This window comes from Medicago sativa, chromosome 8 (genome assembly GCF_051527215.1).
Source record: "Medicago sativa cultivar Bolivia chromosome 8, Bolivia_mono, whole genome shotgun sequence".
Classification (NCBI taxonomy): Eukaryota; Viridiplantae; Streptophyta; class Magnoliopsida; order Fabales; family Fabaceae; genus Medicago; species Medicago sativa.
In genome coordinates, this window is record NC_140756.1 from 75,135,936 (window position 1) to 75,157,425 (window position 21,490).

General features: G+C 33.0%; 3 protein-coding genes across 3 annotated transcripts; all 3 read right to left on the bottom strand.

The window, feature by feature from the left end:
* Positions 1 to 3,144: 3,144 nt before the first annotated feature.
* Positions 3,145 to 6,751, bottom strand: CLP2 (CLP protease proteolytic subunit 2). Its single transcript, XM_085731771.1, has 9 exons — positions 6,629 to 6,751; positions 6,502 to 6,545; positions 6,341 to 6,419; positions 5,535 to 5,655; positions 5,220 to 5,357; positions 4,991 to 5,107; positions 4,183 to 4,251; positions 3,983 to 4,078; positions 3,145 to 3,546 (listed from the first exon to the last, which is right to left on the bottom strand). The coding sequence occupies exons 1-9, from the start codon at positions 6,682 to 6,684 to the stop codon at positions 3,409 to 3,411; spliced, it is 858 nt and encodes a 285-aa protein (XP_085587897.1). The 5' UTR covers positions 6,685 to 6,751; the 3' UTR covers positions 3,145 to 3,408.
* Positions 6,752 to 8,755: 2,004 nt separating this feature from the next.
* On the bottom strand, positions 8,756 to 11,681 carry LOC146901512 (protein cornichon homolog 4-like). Its single transcript, XM_085733745.1, has 4 exons — positions 11,365 to 11,681; positions 10,999 to 11,180; positions 9,172 to 9,294; positions 8,756 to 9,092 (listed from the first exon to the last, which is right to left on the bottom strand). Exons 1-4 carry the CDS (start codon positions 11,434 to 11,436, stop codon positions 9,056 to 9,058), a joined length of 414 nt encoding a protein of 137 aa, XP_085589871.1. The 5' UTR covers positions 11,437 to 11,681; the 3' UTR covers positions 8,756 to 9,055.
* Positions 11,682 to 14,698: 3,017 nt separating this feature from the next.
* On the bottom strand, positions 14,699 to 15,803 carry LOC146901513 (uncharacterized). Its single transcript, XM_085737430.1, has 2 exons — positions 15,336 to 15,803; positions 14,699 to 15,035 (listed from the first exon to the last, which is right to left on the bottom strand). Exons 1-2 carry the CDS (start codon positions 15,700 to 15,702, stop codon positions 14,878 to 14,880), a joined length of 525 nt encoding a protein of 174 aa, XP_085593556.1. The 5' UTR covers positions 15,703 to 15,803; the 3' UTR covers positions 14,699 to 14,877.
* Positions 15,804 to 21,490: the final 5,687 nt, after the last annotated feature.

The window sequence follows — 21,490 nt, forward strand, 5'->3', positions numbered from 1 at the left end:
TTCATGATTGTTGAATTAGTGGTTCACTATTTGAAGTGCATGATTGTTGACCCAAACTATATTAAAAAATCTGAAAAATTCATGACATATAATTAATCGTGTACATCACTGATTATTGTGTTTTTAAAGTTATTCTTGTCACTATGACAATGTCTCCAACATGAGAATGATGATCATTCATTTCTTTGTAAATAAAAAACAATGAAGAACTCAAACTTGTCAACCAATTTTGTTAAATCCCTGTTAGAAACTAACACTAAAATAGGTGCCTATTCATAAATTAAGCCTTATTATTATAAATATATAGTGTATAGTGTACTTTTATACTCTTGCACAATAAAAAAGGGTTAAGTTTTTGGTCCTATAAATATTCGAACATTTTGTTCTAGTCTCTCCAAAAAATTTCTTTAACTTTTAGTTCTATTTCTACTTTTGGTATCTGCTATTAATTCAACTTATATGTACCCTTCATATTTTTGAGTGAGTTTTTGCATGAATGTTTTGAATATTATAAGAATCTCTAATAAAAAAACAAGAATTTTTTAACAAAACATAAATTTAATATGAATTCTAAGTTTTTTTTACAAGAGATTCTTAAAATATTCTAAACATAATTGAAAAAAAAAAATCAATGATACACGTGAGTTGACATAAAAAAAGAGAACGGAAGTGGTGATGTAAAATTTTTTAGAAATAAAAGTTAAAGAAATTTTTTTAAAAACTAAAACGAAAAGTTAAAATATTTCTAAACTAAAACCTATTTTAACCCTTAAAAAAATGAATTTATTTTTGGGTGAGCTCTTCACCGAGAATCTAGGGGTGTTTGTCGTCAAGGGCCATATTTTTCTTATAGGTACGTCAAGATGCTGTCCCACTCAGATTAATTTTGATTATCTCATTTTTTTTCTATTGCTCATATGATATTTCTTTCCTTTTTTATTACATGACATTATCTTATACATTTTGCTTTTGTCCTTTTCTTTCTTTTTCACACTTATCACACACTATTAGGGTGTGTTTGGTTCAAGGGAAAGAAAGTGATGAGGAGAGAAAGGTTAGGGAAAGAAAGCCTTTCCTTGGTTTGGAACTCACTTAAAAGACCAAGGAAAGAAAGAATTTTGTGGGACCCATATCAAAAATCTTTCTCCTCATGTATGCACGGAAAGGTTGTGGAAAGGTTGGAAAACACACTATGTTGTATAAAAAGTCCAATAGACCCCAGCTCTAGGTACTTTTCTTTATTTCACTTTTTTTAATAATTTTTTTATTTCATTGTTCATTGGTAATCTCTCTCTTTATATTTTCTCTATTCATTGCCTAATATTTTTTGTCCGGTCTCTATTTCTATGGCGTGAAATTAAACTACTCACACAAATAGCCACAATTTTTTCCAGACACATGTTTATATATATATATATTCAAGAGGTCAAGGGTATTTATGTCAATTACTATATATAAATCTTTCTTTCCTTCAACTTTCTATACCACTTTCTTTTATACCAAACAACCAAAACAATCCTCTCACTTTCTATTCTCTTTCTTTCCTCATATAATCTTTCCTTACTCTTTCTTTCCTTTCACTTTCTTTGATCATCCAAACAAACCCTTAATCTATCAGTGTAAGAAAATATTTTTTTATAGTTGATGTACCAGGAAACTAGGTTTGACATTTTACTTTGCTTTGGAAGATTGTAGATACATCAATGACCATAATCTTTGTGCGTATCCCATCAATGACTATTCACAAATGATAAATATTTAGGCACATTCATATTAAATGGAAAAAATTAAATAAAAAATAATTAAATCACATCAATCAGTATCGTATAGTTTTTTTTTTCTTTTAATATATAGGAATAGTCAAGATAATGTATCTAACATAATTTAAGCATATTCAAAGACGAAAAACAAGTGCTTTTAAGTAAAAGTTAAAAATACTTGGCAAGTCTGAGGAACCCATAACTTCAGTCTAAGGGTGTGTTTGGTTGTGAGAAGAAAGTAAGAAGAGAGAAATAGGTGAGAGAGAGTGTGAGAAGAGAGAAAGATGTGAGAAATAGAGTAGATTTGATGAATTGTTTGATATAAGAGAAAGAAGAGAGAGAAAGGAGAGAAAGAAGTATGTCTGATATTTAAAATGACATAAATATCCTTATACCATATACACATATATGTATCATTTTTATTTTATTTTTATTAAATTAAGGTCAAATAAATTCACATTCCACTGATAAAAAAATAAAATTCACATTCCACTATATAAAAAAGAAAATAATTTATTCCAAAAAAAATAAATTACGTCAATTAACAATTGCAAATATTAATGACAACTAAAGTGAAATACTATAATGTAATACATCCTTTTTTATCCAAATATATATCATATGAGATGGGAAAATAAAAAAATCTTGCAAACTATCACAGTTCATTACGCAATGCTGGAACAACAAGCAACCCCAACGTGTAAACAATATAATAAAAACCACAAATTGTAAAAAAAGAAAAACACAAGTTAATAAAGCAACACATGGGTATTTCTGGAAAAAGATAAACTAAGTCCACTTCTCTCCTCTTTCTCGGCACTTTAGCGAAGAAACAAAAAGTGGGTGGGGTCCATACATTTTGGGTCTCTCTTCCCTCTTTCTCTTCAAACCAAACATGATGAGTTTGCAATCTCTCTTCTAACTCTCTCTTCCCTATCTCTCTCCTCCCTATCTCTCTTCTACCAAACACACCATAAGTCTAAGTAGGAGTACAACATAATTATGGAATGCAAATTTAGCAAAAGATACACAAATACAATATCACAATATGTTTTAATATACTTAAGATCCCATCATACAAAATGTCAAGTAGATAAAGGGTAATGTTATTGCACAGCTATAAAAGTGGAAGATTTCTCTCTTTTCTTCTACTCCCCTCCAAACACCCAAACAGACAAGATAAATTCAAAATATGACTCATGACTTAATGTTATAATGTGGTGTGATTCATGCAACTAATTTGACTAGATAGAAAAAGTTTTTTTTTTTTGTTAAATGATATGATATACATTTAATAAAAATAAATAAATGAGAATTGCTCAATATAAAATCATTTTTACATATGGAATATCAAGACTCATTGAAACGGACATCGCAAATGTCATTTAAGGGAGATGTAATGGTTGATTTTTATTTCTTGAGATGTGATAAAGTTGCAGGAGAAAATAGAGGATATTGTAAAGTTTCACAACAATTTACAATTTAAATAGTGCTTTCAGTAAGAATTGGAATTCAAGCAACGAGCATCAAGATATGACTATCCAAACATTATACATATTCCAAAAGTTCACTATGGAAATGAAACGCGAAGCATTCTGGTTCTGCAAATATTACTCAGTAATATAAATGGATTGTAAACCAAGAGTTCTTAACCAATGCCTGAGCCAGCATCCTTGCGAGGTGCATCAGCTTTTATGCGCCGTGGCCTGACAATTCTGTCAATGAGCCCATAGTCAAGGGCCTCTTGTGCATCAAATCGTTTTACCCTTTTCAAGTCTTCGGTGATCTGAAGATATGGATTAAAAATTAATTTTCCAGTAAATAAAACTCATTATGAAATTTCGAAATAAACATCCATGAAAAAATGAACTCTAAGATACACAAAATGGCATAAACGTAAAACAGACTTGAAACAGAATGAAGCTTAGATATCGAAAGGATGAATAAACACATCCTTGTAAAAGCAGAGTCAATTGAATTTAACTTCATCTACAAAGGAAATCCAAATATTTTTCAAGAACTTTTTTTCATACAGAGAAGAAGTTATTTGGTCAAGCAATCATACAATCATAACATACAAAACAACAGAAGTTATAGATTCTAATTTATCTCCACAGAGAAGAAGTTATTTGGTCAAGCAATCATACAATCATAACATACAAAACAACAGAAGTTATAGATTCTAATTTATCTCCATGAATTCCATTTTAAAGTGAACTGACCTTCTCAACAGGCTGGCCTGTTTTGTTAGCCAACTCAGAGAAAAGATAATCTCTGATTCTAAGAAGTTCAGTTGCTTCATTTTGTATGTCATCAGCCTGAAAGAGTTTTCACAATGTTAGATTCAAAATTAAAAGCAACAATTTCTTAAATACACAAATTCTTATCGATGACATCTATCTCAGAAAAAAGGCAGGCATACCCGACCACGAGCAGCTCCTGCTGGAGATTGGAGAACAATTCTTGCAAGAGGCATTGCAGTACGATTTCCCTTAATACAACAGAATATTACAAGATGATTAATAGATCAACAAAACTATTTTCATAACCTTAGAGAAGTCAAAGACTCAATACTGCAGGAACAAAGCACAAGTAGCACAAAACCAATTTAGAAATGAATGTCACAACAAAGCAGAATGGAGTACAAAGCGGAATATTTGGAATAAGATTGTGATGGAATTAATGACTGAAAAAGTAGTAAAATGTTCACTATTGTTCTTTCTTCTGAATTACTTTTCATTTCCATAATTTCAAACTACCGGACCTGCCAACTTTTTCATTTTAACATACAATCGACAGTTGATATTGCTGGTAATATGATCATTCATGACAGTTAAGGTTGTGCTATAAATATAATACATGTTAGGTACTCACCTTTGGCGACAGAAGTAGAGAAAAAAAACTCATTTCCTTCTTTTGTGGTTATATATAATGATAATGATAAGAATATCATGCAGTCATTTTAAATGCATATAAATGTCAAGCATGATCCTTAATCATATTTGTGGTGGGGATAATGTATAATACATAGATATCTCTTCTGTAGGTAAGTATAAAGTCCATTCAACAAAGGCCATCCTTGATTATATTGAGAATGCAAATCTCTAACCGTACAGTCCCGTAATGTAGGAAATCTTTTTATTGAATGCAAATCGATAACCTTAAACCCCGTGCTATGACAAGTTTAACTTCTACAAGTTGTATTAACAGACAGTGGGATAATACAATACCTTCTCTCCAGCTGCAAGTAGAAATGCTGCAAGACCATAAGCTTGGCCTATACAATGGGTGCATATAGGAGTCTGCAAGCTTTGCATGGTATCGTAGAGAGACATGCATGGCGTAAGCTGCAAATGTTGAAAGTTTAAGCGAGTTAAATAGCTGATCGTCAAAAGGAATATTAAACTAGAAACAAGAGGATTTTATTATTGACCACCAAACATTAGAATCATTACTTACATCCCCACCAGGACCATTAATGTACAAGTAGAGCTTCTTGGAGTTATCTACACTGTCAAGATACAGCAACGTTGCCAATATTTGATTGCTAAATTCTTCATCTATCTCTTGTCCTATGAAGATAACACGTTCTCGATACTGCATAAAATAATGCAACAGTTCTAAATAATTAACTTAATAAAAAGACGAAAATAAACTCGAGGTTCACATCTGATCCATGACTACGTCATAAAGTAACCCATTACTATGTTCCTTCACCAGTTCTTAGATAAGCGTACAATTAGCAATACATTATATCAAGATGTAACAACTTACAAGGGCATTCCATAAATCAACCCATTGATAAGTTCCTTCACCAGGTGTTCTATAGGGGACTCTAGGAGTTCCAATGGGCATCATCCGAATTTGTGCCCTTACTGGTTTCTGGTTAGCATACCTAAAAACATAAAAGTTTGGCATTGCTTGCATCAGTCTATTTATGCAATGATATATATAATTTTCACTTAAAATTATTTCAGTCTTCTACGAATTCTAACATATTAATTGTTCCCAAGTGACATAAACCATGTTTTAATCCATACTTTCATTGGTCAAAGAATATTAAAATAACGCTCTTCGCAAAATTACATTTGTGATTAAAAAAAGATAACTACTATATATCACGACAAACTGTCTCCTGAAGGACTCACAAATTAAAGATAACTGATTAAGATCTCTCCTGGCCGGAAAACCCTCTTGGGAAGCAACTAATTAGCAAGCATTAATATTTTACCGTGCTACCACTTATGCTTTTGCGACCCCATTTCTCGCGACAAATATCATTTTCCTTAAAAAAAATACCAATCATAATATTTAACACCACGGTTTGTCCTCTACGAACACGATCGTGGTTTAGAATTGCCTGCTAATCCGAAAATAATAATAATAACGATTGCTTCCAGCATCTAGGAAAAATGTATCGAAATAAAACCATTGTGTTTGCATCCAACAGGAAATTAACAAAAAAATTATTCATTTGATAAAAAAATGTCAATTTCAAGTGTATAATACCAGTGACATAATCAATTACTTGCTGATACAAAATGAAGATTTCAATATAAGAAATTCCCACAACCCATTACCTGAAATTGAGAACCTTGTTAACTTTACCAAAAAACTGAGAGTTTACATTAGATGAAATTGAAAACGCTCCAAAAGTACCTGAAATTGAAAATGGTGAATGAAAAAAGATACAAAGTGATGAAATTGAATAAGAAGAATGAAATTAAGAAAATGGGCACACGTGAAGATTGGAGTTTCAATCCGGAGTAGATTTTGGTGGAAACACTGAAATGGAAAAAGAGAAAATAACAGAGTGAGAATTAGTTGAAATTGAATTGAAAAATTTGTGGGAGATTGTGTGAGATTACCTAGGAGGAGAATAAACACGGGGGGTTGAAACGGTCGTGTAGGGTGCGACCGTCATGTTGAGGTGAACGACGATGGAAGGAATGGGAGACAAACAGCGGATAGGGAATGTAGTTCTGTGTTTTGAAACTTCCACAAGGAGTAAGATGTCATTTTGATATCGTCATCTAAGATAATTTTTTTGAGATAAAATCTGTTTTAATCATTTAAGGTAATTTAATTAAGAGTCTTTAATTTCGAGTTAATTCTAAACAAGGAGTAAAAAAAATTCAGGTTGATTCCAAAACAAATCCACAAATTGACTTGAGTTAATTCTAACATAGTTATGTTTGCTCGACATGATAAGACAAAAATATGATAAAGATAAGATATGATAAGATGTGATATTGAGAGAGAATTGACACCGACTCTCTTCTAAGAAGAGAATCATGATTCGCAACTCTCTTCTAAGAAGAGAATCATGATTCGCTCATTGAATCATCAATTTATAGGTAGTTTAGCTTGAGAATAAAAAGATCAAATATTCTCATGAGATTTGAGGATTAGTCTCATAACAAGCTCAAATGACCCAAATCTATGATAGGTTAGAAAGAAAGAAAAAAAGACTGATTCACATGACTACAAAAAAAAAAAAAAAGCTTATGAAAATTACCAATTGTCATCGGAAGTTGCTTAAATATTCAGGTGAGATTTGAGGATTAGTCTCTTATAGTTTGTCACTAAAAATGGGAACAATATTCGATACCAACAAATTAAACACATAAAAATTGCTTACATCGAGTTATTGGAAAAAGGGTATAATGAACATGTAAGAAAGGAAGAGCGTTTCTTCTCCCTTTCTTCGCAATTGAGCGAAGAAATGAAAAATTTGTGTGGTCCATCTATTTTGTGCCTCTCTTCCTTATTTCTCTTCTAACCAAACAAGATAAATTTCTCACTTCTCTTTCTCTCTTCTGTAACTCTCTCTTGCCTATTTCTCTTAAAACAAACACACAGAATCACAATATTCCTTTTATGACATCGGGGAGATATTGCTTAAGATAACCCTCACTGTTCTGGTTAATAGCCTCCTCTCTTTCCACTGCCATCCTGCAGCTAATTGAGCTTTTAACGCTTCTAGTCATAATAAAAAAATCTCCTATGCATTCCAGTGATACGAAGAGGAACACTCATACACCACTTTCTTTTTGCAATCTCGTTTCGCGTCTTGAGTTGGGTTCGCTGGATTGTATCCGTGGTGGTTGAGTCAGTTCACTTTATATTTGTTCCTTTGTTTGTTTTTATTATGTTATTTACTCTTTAGGGTTGGTGCTAAAAAGTGTAGTTTGACACTCGTTGCATTGCCTTTTAAGGTTGTTGTTACACTTTTGTTTGTTCTCACTGAGTCAGGTTTTCGTCCCCCGTCGTTCGTACTTTTCTTTTTCATTTAATATATTTTCTTTCTGCTTAAAAAAAAAAAAACTCCTATACTTTGTTTATTTTATTTTTTTGAATAAGATCCAAAATGCTTTGTTAGTATGATTGAACTAAACAAATGCTTAGTGTGCCTTGGTTAAGTAAAAAGGAGATAGTTGTTATCTATAATTAATAAATGAAAAATTAGATTGCGTTCTTTAGAAAACTTCACCAGAAGTCACCAATTTGCCTTGATTTTCTGCTGAATCAGCATAGCAAGTTTGTCCATGTAAAGAACAAACAAGTAAGAGGACATTGGTTTTGTTTATAATAAAAAAGTAAGGGAACACTAAACAAAAATTGATTTTTATTGGTAGTAGGCAAACAAAACTAATTTCAGATTTTTTTTTTAAAATCTCTAAAAAAAAATTCTAGATACTTTTAACACAAAATCTATTTTTTTTAAGCTGAAACAAACGCACCATTATATTAGCTTTGATTATTTTTGAGTTCATCTGTGGTTACTGCGCCTGTTTTGAATGTAAAGATCGCATAACGTTTGTGGTTTCTTCCAGCCACAGTAAACCTCTCATATAGAATCCTTGTTCCTACTTACCATACTATATAAACCTGGTAGCTGCCTAACTAACGAGTTTCAAACTACATTCTTCATACGATTTTGAATAGCATTACTCTTCATCGTGTATTTTTGGTACAAGACAGTTAAGGCAGAGTTGTACTAATAATTTTGCATTATCATTGAGAAAAACATGAACCACAAATGTAATAAATCTGATTTAAATCAATGAGAAAACACGAGCCACACAGGTAATAAATCTGATTTAAGTTTAACGATATACAGACACGGATGTTTTATTATCCAACAACAGAAACCGGCAATGGCAACCCACACCTAGAGTAGAAGTTAGTCCATAATAGACGTCAAATATGGGAAGTAATTAGCTAGTCTCATTTGCACATGTCTGGCAGCTCAGTTCCAGAAAGCATTCCACAAAACAAGCAATCAAAAACAACTACTCATAAGGGTCGTCCAATGATGTGTAGATCAACCTGCAGCCGCAAATGCAAGAATTGTAAGTTAATGGCACATCTTTTTTATGAATATGAAGCCTTTTTTCAAGTCACTTACCAAAATAAGGAGAGGAATAGGATAAATATCAGATAGAAGAGTTTGAAAAGCCGTTGCTTCTTTTCCCAAGGGAGCATGTTGAATATCTCTGTAACATCAACCAGATGCTTTCCTTGACTGTACCTGATCAGAGTAATAACAAATACTGTTACCAGGACCATACTAAGCACATTCCAGTTTATTAAGCTATCATGGTGATACTACAAATTTTAAAAATAATATAACACAACACAGTTGTAAACTTATATACATTATGGTATAAAACAAGCACTGCACCTTGTAAACACACTAAAATGTTGTAAATTTTAATTTTCATCTGATTATCACTGTATTGCCATCTATATCAGCATAAAAGTTTATAACAAAAATGTAAATACAAAGCAGTATCAAAAGGGTCTGTGAAACGTCTGACGTTAATACGTCAACACAAATATGACTATTATTTTGAGGGGACTGTGCTTCTATGGTCTCAAATGCTTTAGAGTTGCTGCAACAACAATAGGTCATTTTCGGCTCAAAGTTACTGATTCAGACATCACATATCTCCCCCAGAAAACATGGATGAGATTTAAGAACCAATGAACACATCCAAAACTGTAGCCTACTTAGCAATTACAACAAACATGATTTGAAATAGCAAAATGCAGTTGCAATTGCAAGTTCAAAGTTTTTATAGCATCCATGATCAATTGCAGTCGCATCAACTACATTTGTCTGCACTTCTTCACAATATCAAGGATTACAACGTAGCTGAGACTACAGATGCAATTTAAAACCTTGCAAATAAATAAAGTATGAACCAAAATACAATTACAGCTATTGCATTGGTTTTCCATTTTTGTTTCATGCACCAAGGGTATTGTCACTTCTTTCGTTGGAGTACAAAAATAGAGATGATGATGGTCAAGTTTGGTTCAGTTTGAGGTTCAAACTGCACTTTGTTAATCTGAGTACTGCTGCTAGGGGGTACAAAAATAAATATCACTTCTTTTGCTGGAGTACAATAATGAGCCTTAATTAATCCTCTATTTTTATAAATCAAACCATGACATGGGATCTTACTAAACTCAGAACTGAACCACTGCTCCTGATTGGTTTTATTTTTTTAATTCCTAAAAAAAAATTATAATGTTTTGACCTTTACATAAACTGAGTACTACAGCTAGATGAGTAATAGAAGAATAGAAGATCTAGAAAAGAGTGAGGTTTGAACAAAAACTAAACCAATTTGTGGCCTTATGGCTTTATTATACTAGACAACACTATCAATCATGCCCCAGAAAATCAAACCAAACCAAGATAACCAAACAACAAATTGGAAAAAGAACTACCAAATTGAAAATTGGGTTGAACAGTTTGATTTGATTCTCTCAACACTCCTGCACTCGAGTTATAAAGCGGAACAAACCAGAGACACAAAATTCTTTCAAACCCTCACCCAAACTACTGATCACACATGAATGCTTCCCCGTGAAGAAGTTTCTTAGAATCAAAATATCTAGGAATCATTAGCAGCGAAAAAAGCTTAGCAATTCCATGAAACATCAACCAACACGTACTTTATAGCGCTATCAAACTGGTTTATCTTATGTACAATTAATGAGTTACTCTTTACAGAGCAGTCGTAGAACTAAACTACTACAATGCCGAATAATGCCAAGATCCAAATTTCTAACTCAAACTACCATTCACTCATAAATCCGAGTGCAAACAATGGCTAATTTCTACCATGTTTCTCAAAAACATTATAATGTGTAATCAGTATCTTTCATTAACAATAAATTTTCATGGCTTATTTCAAGACTTATATTTAGATAGAAAACTTACAATCTATAATTGTAGTAGAGGTAAGGAGCACACAAGAGTGCCATAACCCAGTGTCCTGTTACAAGGTAGAAACCGCACAGGGCAGCTACTGTGATATACTCAGGCATAACCATTTTGTTTATTCGAGATGCAGAATCATATGGATTTATATAATCAAATTCAAGGTCTGCCAGGCACATTAACTGAAATAATAAAAAATGTAAAACAAAGTTAGCATTTGAATATGCAATAGATCAAAATCAATATATCATAGATACCCAGTTGAATTATTGAGCTAAAAAACAAAGCTTTACATAATGGGGCGATTCAAGTTGACTAAAAATAAAAAAGGGGGAAAAGAATGGGTTAAAGGGTTTAGAGTTTGACCTGATAAATAAGGATTACAATTAAGGCAATAAGGGTGAAGAAGGAGAAGAGCCATGCGAATATATCAGCCATACTCCTTCTCTAACTTGTGATTTTTCAGTGCTTGTATTGTATCTTAGCTCAATGAATCAATCGACGAAAACTGCGCACGATAGCAGCTATGAGGGAATTGTGCGCAGCACGGAGAAGAACAGAAGAAGGAAACCTACGAGGATCGAGGAGGCTCCTGAGGTACAATACAATTCGGAGAAGCTAAGAATCGTGTCATGTGCCAACCAATGTTAACGATCCACTTCACACAAGGAACCAATACTCTACTCCCTCCGTCTCACAATATTAGTCGTTTAAGGTTTGTGCACGGTTATTAAGGAAATGATTAATTGTGTTGATTTCAATGGTAAAATTAGTAACATTTACTAAAACACCCTTATTAATTGTAGTTAGTGGAGTAGTTAAGTTGGATGAAATTCAATAAATAAGGGTATAATAGTGGAAAAAAGTAATAAATGTTGCATTGGTATTGTAAAGTGACAATTATTTTGAGAAAAATAAAAAATGCTAAAGAGACAATAATTGTGAGACGGAGGGAGTATTTGTTTTTATTTTATGAATCGTGTTTCAACAAATTCGTATGGTCTCAAATATAAGAAAATATTCTTTTTTTAGATTTATTGAATAATTAATGTATCTGCTTTACAATGTAGACTAGATACATTAATTACTCAATGAACCTAAAAAAAGAATATTTTCTTATGTTTGAGATCGGAGGGAGTATATCTTTTTGAGTTTTTCCCCTAACAAACTACACGTACTTTATCTTTCTTACATAACAAACTATTATCAATAATTGTAAAACAATATTCCAAAGCAAAATAATTTAATTTTAATAATTGTAAAACAACATAAGATAAAACATATTCCAACTTCACATTAATTCAAATTTAACTTTTTTCAAAAAAAAAGAAAAATAATCCAATTTTCTTTTGTGGTGGCCCGGGTTCGAAATAATAATAATCCAAATTTAACTCATTCTTCACTTAAACAAAATTTATTTTCCTCCAACTCTTTTAATCAAAATATATGTTTCAACCATTGTGTGACATAGATTTAAATGTTAAGATTACTCTTTTGGTAAGGTTTAACTATTGGTGCAAAAACATCATTAACAAATCAACATATATTTGAATCTCTTTATTTTTTTTTCATCATAATTACTCTTTTATTCTGTACTTAAATTTTTTAATAATTTTACTAATTTTATTTATAGAATTTCAACTCTTCATGAATCAATTGTTATAGGCAACCCAATTTTGTTCAAAAATAAACTTTCTTTAAAAAAATAAACTTTAATTTTTCAAATACATAACATTAATTATTTTTATTGAAAAGACATAAGTATGAACAATTGAAAAAGAGTATAATTAAATAATTGTATCATTAAACTATCAAAACATTGGTTAAATAGGAATAAAATTTTGTACTCAAACGACAATTGAAAAGAAACATATTATTTAAGCTTTTTTGGTTACCCATATTATTTAAGTTTAATTGCTCTTTCGATCTCCTATTTTTTCAAACTAAAGAAAATAGTCTTTTTTTTATATCAAACTTTTTGGTCTTTATTTTCACGTATGTTACAATTTTAGTCCCAACACGTGATACTCTCAAAATGTTAATTTTTAGTCCTAAAAAGTCATTGTTTGCCCTAATATTGAATCTTTAGACAAAATATCATTTGTGATACCAAAAATCGCATTATTCAGATTCCAACTGTCACTGTTTATAGGGAAAAAAAAAGAGTTGAGACCAAAATTGTAACAAATGTTAACATAGAAGGAGAAAAGTTTGATTTAAAAAATGGATGCTATTTTCGCTAGTTTAATAAAATATGTCAATGAATCTTATTTTTACATGTGTATTCAATCAAATTACAGCACAACGCCACTATTTTATATTTTATTTATAAATATTTTCACAAATCTTTAACTTTCATATAATAATAATATGTAAAAAATTACGGATTATCCGTGTATACAAATTAAATCCTTAGCAAATAACTAATAAATTAAATCCTTTGAGATTCCATATGTATGTTTTTTTGATCCTAGACATAAAAGAGTTAATGGAGCTAAGAAATGTCACAGTTTGCCATATTATTCGGGAAGGAAACCCAATGCGGAGACTTTGTGGCTAAATTTGGAGCCACTTCTCATAATGATATTTTTCTTCATCTCTATCCATGAATCTCCTTAAAGCCCTTAAGGTCTGTTTGGTTCAACAGAAGGGAGGGGAGGGAAAAGATTTTAATGGATAGGAGGGGATGAGTGGGGAGGGGAAGAGAGACATTTTAGTTAAATATATGTTTGGTTCAAACTAAGGAAGATGTGGGAGGAGATGATTTTAATTAAAAACATGTTTGGTTCACTAGAGAATGAGAGAGATTTGAAAATTAATTTACCCTTTTGCCTTTAAAATTTGGGCCGTGTTAAGGCACAAGTTAAAAATTCCATAAATGACAAATATTTATTACAAAACATTAATTTTCAATCTCTAAAAGAATAAATTGACACAATTTCCTAGACAAAATTTCAACTTTATGTTCTTAAACATGTGCTCTAAGGGCACAAGTTAGCATTACCCTAGCTTAAGAATAATTTTGAGTTTTAACATAAAATTTAGAATAGTTTTGTCAGTGTAATAAATACATTAGGACAGATGCATCTAATACACTCTTTTCTAGAGAGTAAGTAGTTTTTTCCTTTTGTCTTGTTGTTACTTTTAACCTTGTAAAAAAAACTGATGAAAAGAAAATTGCCCTCTCAAAAAAAAAATATTGATGGAAAAAAATATAATTTCATAAAAAATAATTGTTGATTAATTGTCTTGTAAGTAGAAAAGAATGGTGGAAATATTAGTTTTTTAATTTAGACTTAGATTCAGGTTTTGTCTTGAATTTTTACTAGTTTGGTTTTAGTTTCCTCATTTTTATTATAAGATAACATCTTAAATGAGCTTAATTTCGTGTAGGTAGGTCTGATGTTGTTGGCTTGACACATTAGAATGTGTCTTAAGTTTCAAATGCAAACTTAAAAAGAACTATTATTTATAATGCTTAATTATGAATTCAAACGAGTTTAGTTTCCTACCCAACTCAAAGATTATTAACTTCAATAATACTTGTAAACACTCAAATGAGATTAATGAAATTGATTCTTTTTGTCGTGATACTTATAATACTAGACATTTCGTTTCTATTTATGTCATTTTATTATGAACTATGTACAACTCAAGTAAAATGCTTAAAAAAAATCAAGTAAAAATAATTATAATGGGATGGAGAAACTAAAATTTATTGATACAGAAAATTTCATTACATACTCGACAGGTGACATATGTAAAATTTCGTGCCGAATGTTACTTACTAATATGTGATTAATTTTAGTTTCTCGTATGTGAGATATTTATATAATTGCATAAAATTCCCTGCAGGAGAAGTGATATGCCAACGGTATTTTATAGCAGAAAATTGACTAAAATCATCCAAGGAAATGAAGAATCCATTGCCACATTCTCATTCTGCATGGTGCATGAAGAAACGGCTGGCTTTGATTTTGAGCAGAGAAAGAAATTCCTTGACTCCAAGCCCACTAACTTCTCGTCTCGCTTCAAACCTGCACCAACTCAAAATGATTGTTTTTTTTAGGCAACTCACAATAATTCAACACACTCGTGAATGTGAACCATTATCCTTTTGTAGTTTTAGTACTATTTTTGGTAGTTGTTTTCAAGATTTGAATGAAATAACATGAGTGTGAATTTTACTTGAAATCATGATTATGTAGTTTACATAATGAAAATTGTGTGAGACAATGAGAACCAAATTAACCAGTCCATGAATGAAAAACAGAACATTACTTTACTTCAGCTCAAAACATAGAATTAGGGGAAAGATTTTAGTAAGAAGTCATTACTTTGGAAAGTGAATTGGGAGTAATGAAGATCATAACACCTTGGATCAGTGTTCTTCAAAATTGGCCTCCTCTTATCCTTCTCGTAAAACACTAACGCCGCCTTTATCAAATCTTCAACTGTGTCCTCAGACAACATCAACATCTGAATTGCGCCCAAGCTGTTTTCGATTGTCACCTTCAGTAGCAGTTTTGATGGCCTAAGAACAGTGTCATTAGTTTGCATCTTCAGCGTCAGAGGAGTTGAGACAAACCGACGATCAACATTGCCAGAGGGTTTCTCTGGCTGTGAATTATGGAGTTTACGGCAAGAATTCAACGGGGTCTTACCGGAGGTTTTTCTCCGATGAGCCTGTGGCGGAGAAGTCATGCTTATAAGGATAAGAATTTTTGCTTTTGTTAGTTTTCCTTATTGTTTTGTTTAGAGACAGGTTAGCACTAGCATGTATTGCTGTTATGGCTTTGAGTAGTCTTGTTTTGAACTTAATTAAGAAGCAAAAGTAATAGAAACAAACAATTGAGATTTGGTTGGTTATGGTTAGGAAGCTTCTCAGAAAGTGGCGGGATTTTTAGCTTTTGTACGAGCAATTGTCCCGGATAGATAGCCAGTGGAATTTTAACGTTTGTTTAGAAGAGGATACACTCTAATGTCATTTTCTCAAACATCTTCACAAATATCATTCACTAAGGGCTTGTTTGGTATCAAGTTGGCCATTATTTTTGTAAAAGCCACACTAAGTAGTTTCAACACAACTACACTATCAGCCTCAGGGACCGAGCCAATAATTATTTGAAGCCAGAGAGACCAAGTATAACTGTATAAGGAATAATTAAAGAATAATGACTTAAGTAAAATGTTTATGTAAGTTCGTGTGTTTTAATATGTTTTCGTCCTTGCATTTTTCTTCTTTCTAAAACAACTCATGTAGGTTGTTAACCTTTCGGTTTTAGTCCCTAACGTTAACTTCCGTTGAAAAAAAAGAGTTGCTGGCAAACGGAGTCACACGTGGCAAAAACTAAGATGGCAAAAGTGGCTTATGTGGCATCACAGACGATAGGTGACTAGATTTTAGGGACCAAAACCAAAAACGCAAATTTGAAGAGGGACGAATTTGAAAAAACGTAAACATTAAAATTTGAAATTTAAAAATCAAATCTTCTTCATCCCTCTTTTTTTTCTTCTTATCCCCGCCATTTTTCTCATCTATTGCGCCCCTGGAAAAACCCACCACCTCATGGCAATGTCTTCTCATTCCATTGCTAATTCATCTTCAATTTAGTTGCTTATATGTGGTTGCAACAAAATCATGAGGATGTTCATCTCCAATTCAAATGAAAACCCTAAAATTTAGTAACACATTACAAGGTCTTCAAACTCTAATAATTTATTTTTCCTGGTTTGTTGTTCTGTGTGTGCTTTAGTTTGTAAAGAAAATGATAGCTCAAGGAATAAAATAGTAGTAGTGGTACTTCAGAACAAACCATGAGTCAACTTTGTCAAAATTCCAGCTGAAGATAAAATTGGCAATAAGTAAAACAAAAACTATATGAAACAGTGGAAAGAATAAGAGTCAAAGAAGATGGAAAACAAAAACTATTTTACCATATTTTCGTTATTTTAATAATATTCGATCTATTTTTTTTCTAAATTATTTGTATTTTTCCTTCTTCTTTTTTGTCAAAATTTTAATAAATTGATTTTCGACCCAAATGTCGGTACCTTGTGGAAGTCTCTTCCCCGTTCATAAATCCTTTTACATTCAAAATCAATTTGTGTCGTCGCATAAATACACTAAGTTCGTAATTCAAACCATTTTTGTCTTTTAAAGTTCGTTTGTAATCCTGTCAAGGTCGGTCTCTGATGTAGTTTTTCTACATGTCATATAACTATGTACACGTGAGTATATATAGGATCGTTTTCCACAGGGAGTTGCGTTATATCATAAGCGTTTTCACAATTTTTCACATTAAGGTATCATTTATAAAATGTTTGTTTGTAACACTATATCCATAAATGACAATAAAGTAAACACGAGAAAAGATCGAACTATTTCGCTTGCGGTATAAGATAACGAGCAAGCATAACAGCAGCAATCTCTCGATCGATTAACAGACTCTAGCTTTATAACCAATATTATTACAATCATTTCTACAACATCCTTCGTGTCCAAAGCGACATCGTTATTTCTAAGTTAGCGTTTAAACATTCGTGTCCAAATCCCTTAAACGATAACAAAGTCGATCGGATAACTTAATCGACCGTGTCCAGCCTGATTAAGTATCCGAAAGCATTAAAATCTTGATTAAAAGTAATTATCAAAGGTTTACAAACTTGTCAAGAGTGATATAACATAAGATAGATTGTTATTCTAATTCTAGATTCAAGAGTTCGTGTCCAAATCGTCTTGAATCTCTTTGAAAGCATTAAAAGCAAGAATAACAACAATATTGAATCATTAAGCTAGAACCTTATGTATTAAAAGATCAAAAGATTACATAATAGCTTGATTGTTACCTCAACACTACAAAGAAGGTGATAGTTACACATAGACATGTAAACTAATGCAAGGAATGAAGGAAAGATGAAGATTCCATGCCAAGATCCTTGATGTCTCAATGAATCTAGGGTTGAATCTACTCCTTAATCACTTGCTTTGTGTCTCTCTCTTGGAAATAGCTCTGACCTCTCTCTTAGAATGTATAAAAATATCAATGGAATAGTGAATGACCTAAAAGAGAGGTAAGAATGCTATTTATATGGGCCTGTGTTTTTGTACCTACGCTAATAGCGCCTGCCACGCTAATAGCGTGGTAAGTCGGCCTATAATCTGGCCAATGGGCTGCTGCCACGTTGGCCTTGCCCTGCTTCTACGCTCCATCCACGCTAATGGCGTAGCTTTCTGGACTCATTACGCTAATAGCGTATCTCACGCTAATGGCGTGGTTCTTCATGGCCTGCTACGCTCCAGGTACGCTATTAGCGTACCTTTCTGGAGTGATTACGCTAATAGCGTAGCTTACGCTAATGGCGTGTTCTTCACAAGTGCTCCAGATTCACGCTCCAGGCGCGCCATTGGCGTACCCTTCTGACCTTGGGCTTTTCTTCCTCACGCTAATAGCGTAGGACACACTAATGGCGTGGCTTCCTTGAATTTTGACTTTTCTTGCTCCTTGCTTGTATTTTCCTGCACAAAAAGGGTAGAATAAGGCTCAAAAGCATAAATGACATATTAACACAATATTTGGAGTTTTCCATAGAGAATCTTGCAAAACAAGTCACTAAAATGCCTAAACTCCTATATGAAATATATCACCTTTAAACACTTATCAGACTCTCCCCAACTTGGCTTTTTGTTTGTCCTCAAACAAATCAATTGAAAAGGAAACTAACAAGGCTTTGGACAAGGTTTTCAACATGGTGTCAAACAATTCAAAACAAAAATAAACAAATGGTGATTCAAATAAGATCGCGTGGACAAGCATGAAGTCCTCCGCTACTCTAGATTCAAACTAAGAATGCGAAAAATGTCCTAAGCACAAACTATACATCATAAACTTCAAAACATAAACATATCTATCTATGAACCACACCTAACACACTTCTTTAAAAGTAAATGCAATGATATGATAACAATAAGTGAGGTAATGAACACACATCCAACAATCATGCTAACATCCTATTTAAGTTATGTGTCCATCCAAATATCGTCTCAAAAAGCATAAAAGCATGAATCAAAAGGTCTTGCAAGGGTTATAACTTGGCTGGGCTACAAAAGAAATGTCATATGTGGGGCAATTGATCAGAAAGCCTATCAAAGAGGAACATTTTTTTTTTGTATCACAACTTGAAATCCATATACTTCCCTACCAAGAATTACAACCTTTGGTGGTTAACAATCAAACTTATAACCTTGACAACTTATTCTATTTTTTTATTTTTCTCTATCTTTTTTTTTTCTTTTTCAAATGTACAATTTTTTCTTTGATTCAATGTTGTCAGGTTATTTTAACAATTTCACCATAAACTTGACATATAATGCCTCCTTTTCTCCCCAACTTGAATACAACAAAACTCTAATTGAATGTTCCCCTATCCTAAGGCAAGGGACAAAGTACAAAGAGGTTAAGGGTTCAACAAATTAAAAATTATCAAAGTCCTTTCAGAGACAAGCATGAACTGGATTTATGAAAAATTTCAGACAAATTCACTAAGCATTGTGCTTATGAATATTGACAGTTCATGTTTGAGGACTTGATTCATTAGGCTCAGATTGGGGTATCAAATACTCGCTCTTCTCACAGGTAGGCTTTATGTGGTCAAGTAGGTTACTCTCAATTCAAAAAGTACCTTGATCCTTTCCATGCTTTCAAACAATTCAAAATGATTATCAGATTTAACATAACTAAAACAAGTTAAACGGTGATTATCGGTCTCCAGCATATAAACAACAGATTGAAGCTACCTCACATTTATGTTAAGTACTAAGTGGTTCAAAAATATTTATGTTTATGAAAAGAATTAAATGATATATGTTTTGTGCAAAGTACAAGTTTCAAATTCTTATTAAAAACCTAGAATAACAGGAAACCAATACCTTGGCCTTACGCTTTCTCACAAGTAATATCATTATCACTCACCTGCTTTTGCTCAAACATGGCTCCATGGAGCACTTTAAAATTTATTGTTCATGAGCAATTTTCTTTTGAGAGACACAAGCAAGATGTAAACAAAAATTTCATCCAAAACATAAGTTAAAATCCACAAGCTAAGTTATTAAACCATAATAATATAAAGTACTAAAGTATCAGGTCGAGCACTAAAAACCACAGTGCTCGAAGAGTGCAAAATATAACCAAAGTGCAAAATACAACCAATTAAATAAGTTCCAACATGAAATAAGGAAAGCAAAAGTTCGAAAGCGAAAAGAAAAAACATCACTAAAAAGCCATGATCACATCACTGATCATCATCAGCATCAACATCATCCATCTCTAGATCCTCCTCCACATCATCATCTTCACCTCCAGCATTTTCAGGCTCAGGTGTAGCCTCATCATCAACAGCATCTGCCACCCCCACATAAGGACCTGGCCTGCCCTCAGGCCAATGAACACAGCTCTGGTACTGGTCAGGTGTCATGACCGGGTAATCAGCATTTCCCGGATACATGTGAGCATTGTAGAGGTCCTGGTGTATGCCCATGTTGCTCCTCCAAATTGCCTCATTCTGATCCATTAAGAAGCTATTCTGGTCCCTCACGTACTGGTTATGCATCTGCTGCTCCAGCATGAAAGTCTGCAAACCTGAAAAATCAAAGGAACCAGGGCCCTCAGATGGGCCACCCTCATCATCAGAAAAGTGGCTTTGGGAACACCGCTGCTCTCTCTTCTCCCAGGAGCGGATAGAAGTATCATTAATGGTCCCCTCAATGTCTTCATCATAGGGTCCAGCAATGGCTACTCCATGGGCCTTAAGCAAGGCCATGATAAGTCCGGGATAGAATAGTGCAACCTTCTTCGCACCGGTGGCAACCTTCAACGCCACAGCCTTCAGCTCATTGGCTATTATGCGAGCAATATCAACCTTGACTTTCTTCATAATACACCAGATGAGTGGTAGGACAGCTTTTGGGGCATCGGATGTATGGGATCGGGGTAAAGCATTGTGGACAAGAAATTGGAACACTAAGCAGGCCTTAGCATTCATCTCTTTTGTGAGAGCATGCCTGATCTCTCCCCTATCATTCTTCACAAAGAACCTACCCTTGTTCATGATGTCCCGCTCAATTTGCTCATATGTCCAGTTTCCTTGAGCATTTCTCCTAGCATAAGTACACAAAGGAGGGTCAGTTGGATCTTCTGAAGGTGGAAGGACTAAGGGATTGCCTAGGAATTCATTGATTGAATCCCTATCAAAAGGGATTTGCTTTCCTCTCACATATGAAGTCCAAGAAAAGGCATCAGCCATGGTAGTGGGTGAGGCATCAGGTGTAGCATTGCAATAGAACTCCTTTACTAAATCAGTGTTAATCTCAGTTGTAGGATAAAGGATTTTATGCCACTTACGATCAGTGAAAATGTAGAGGAGGTCACAATGTTCACCATCGGGGTGAATGTCAAAAGTTTTCTCGTGCCAGGTTTTGTATTGAGCCATCTTC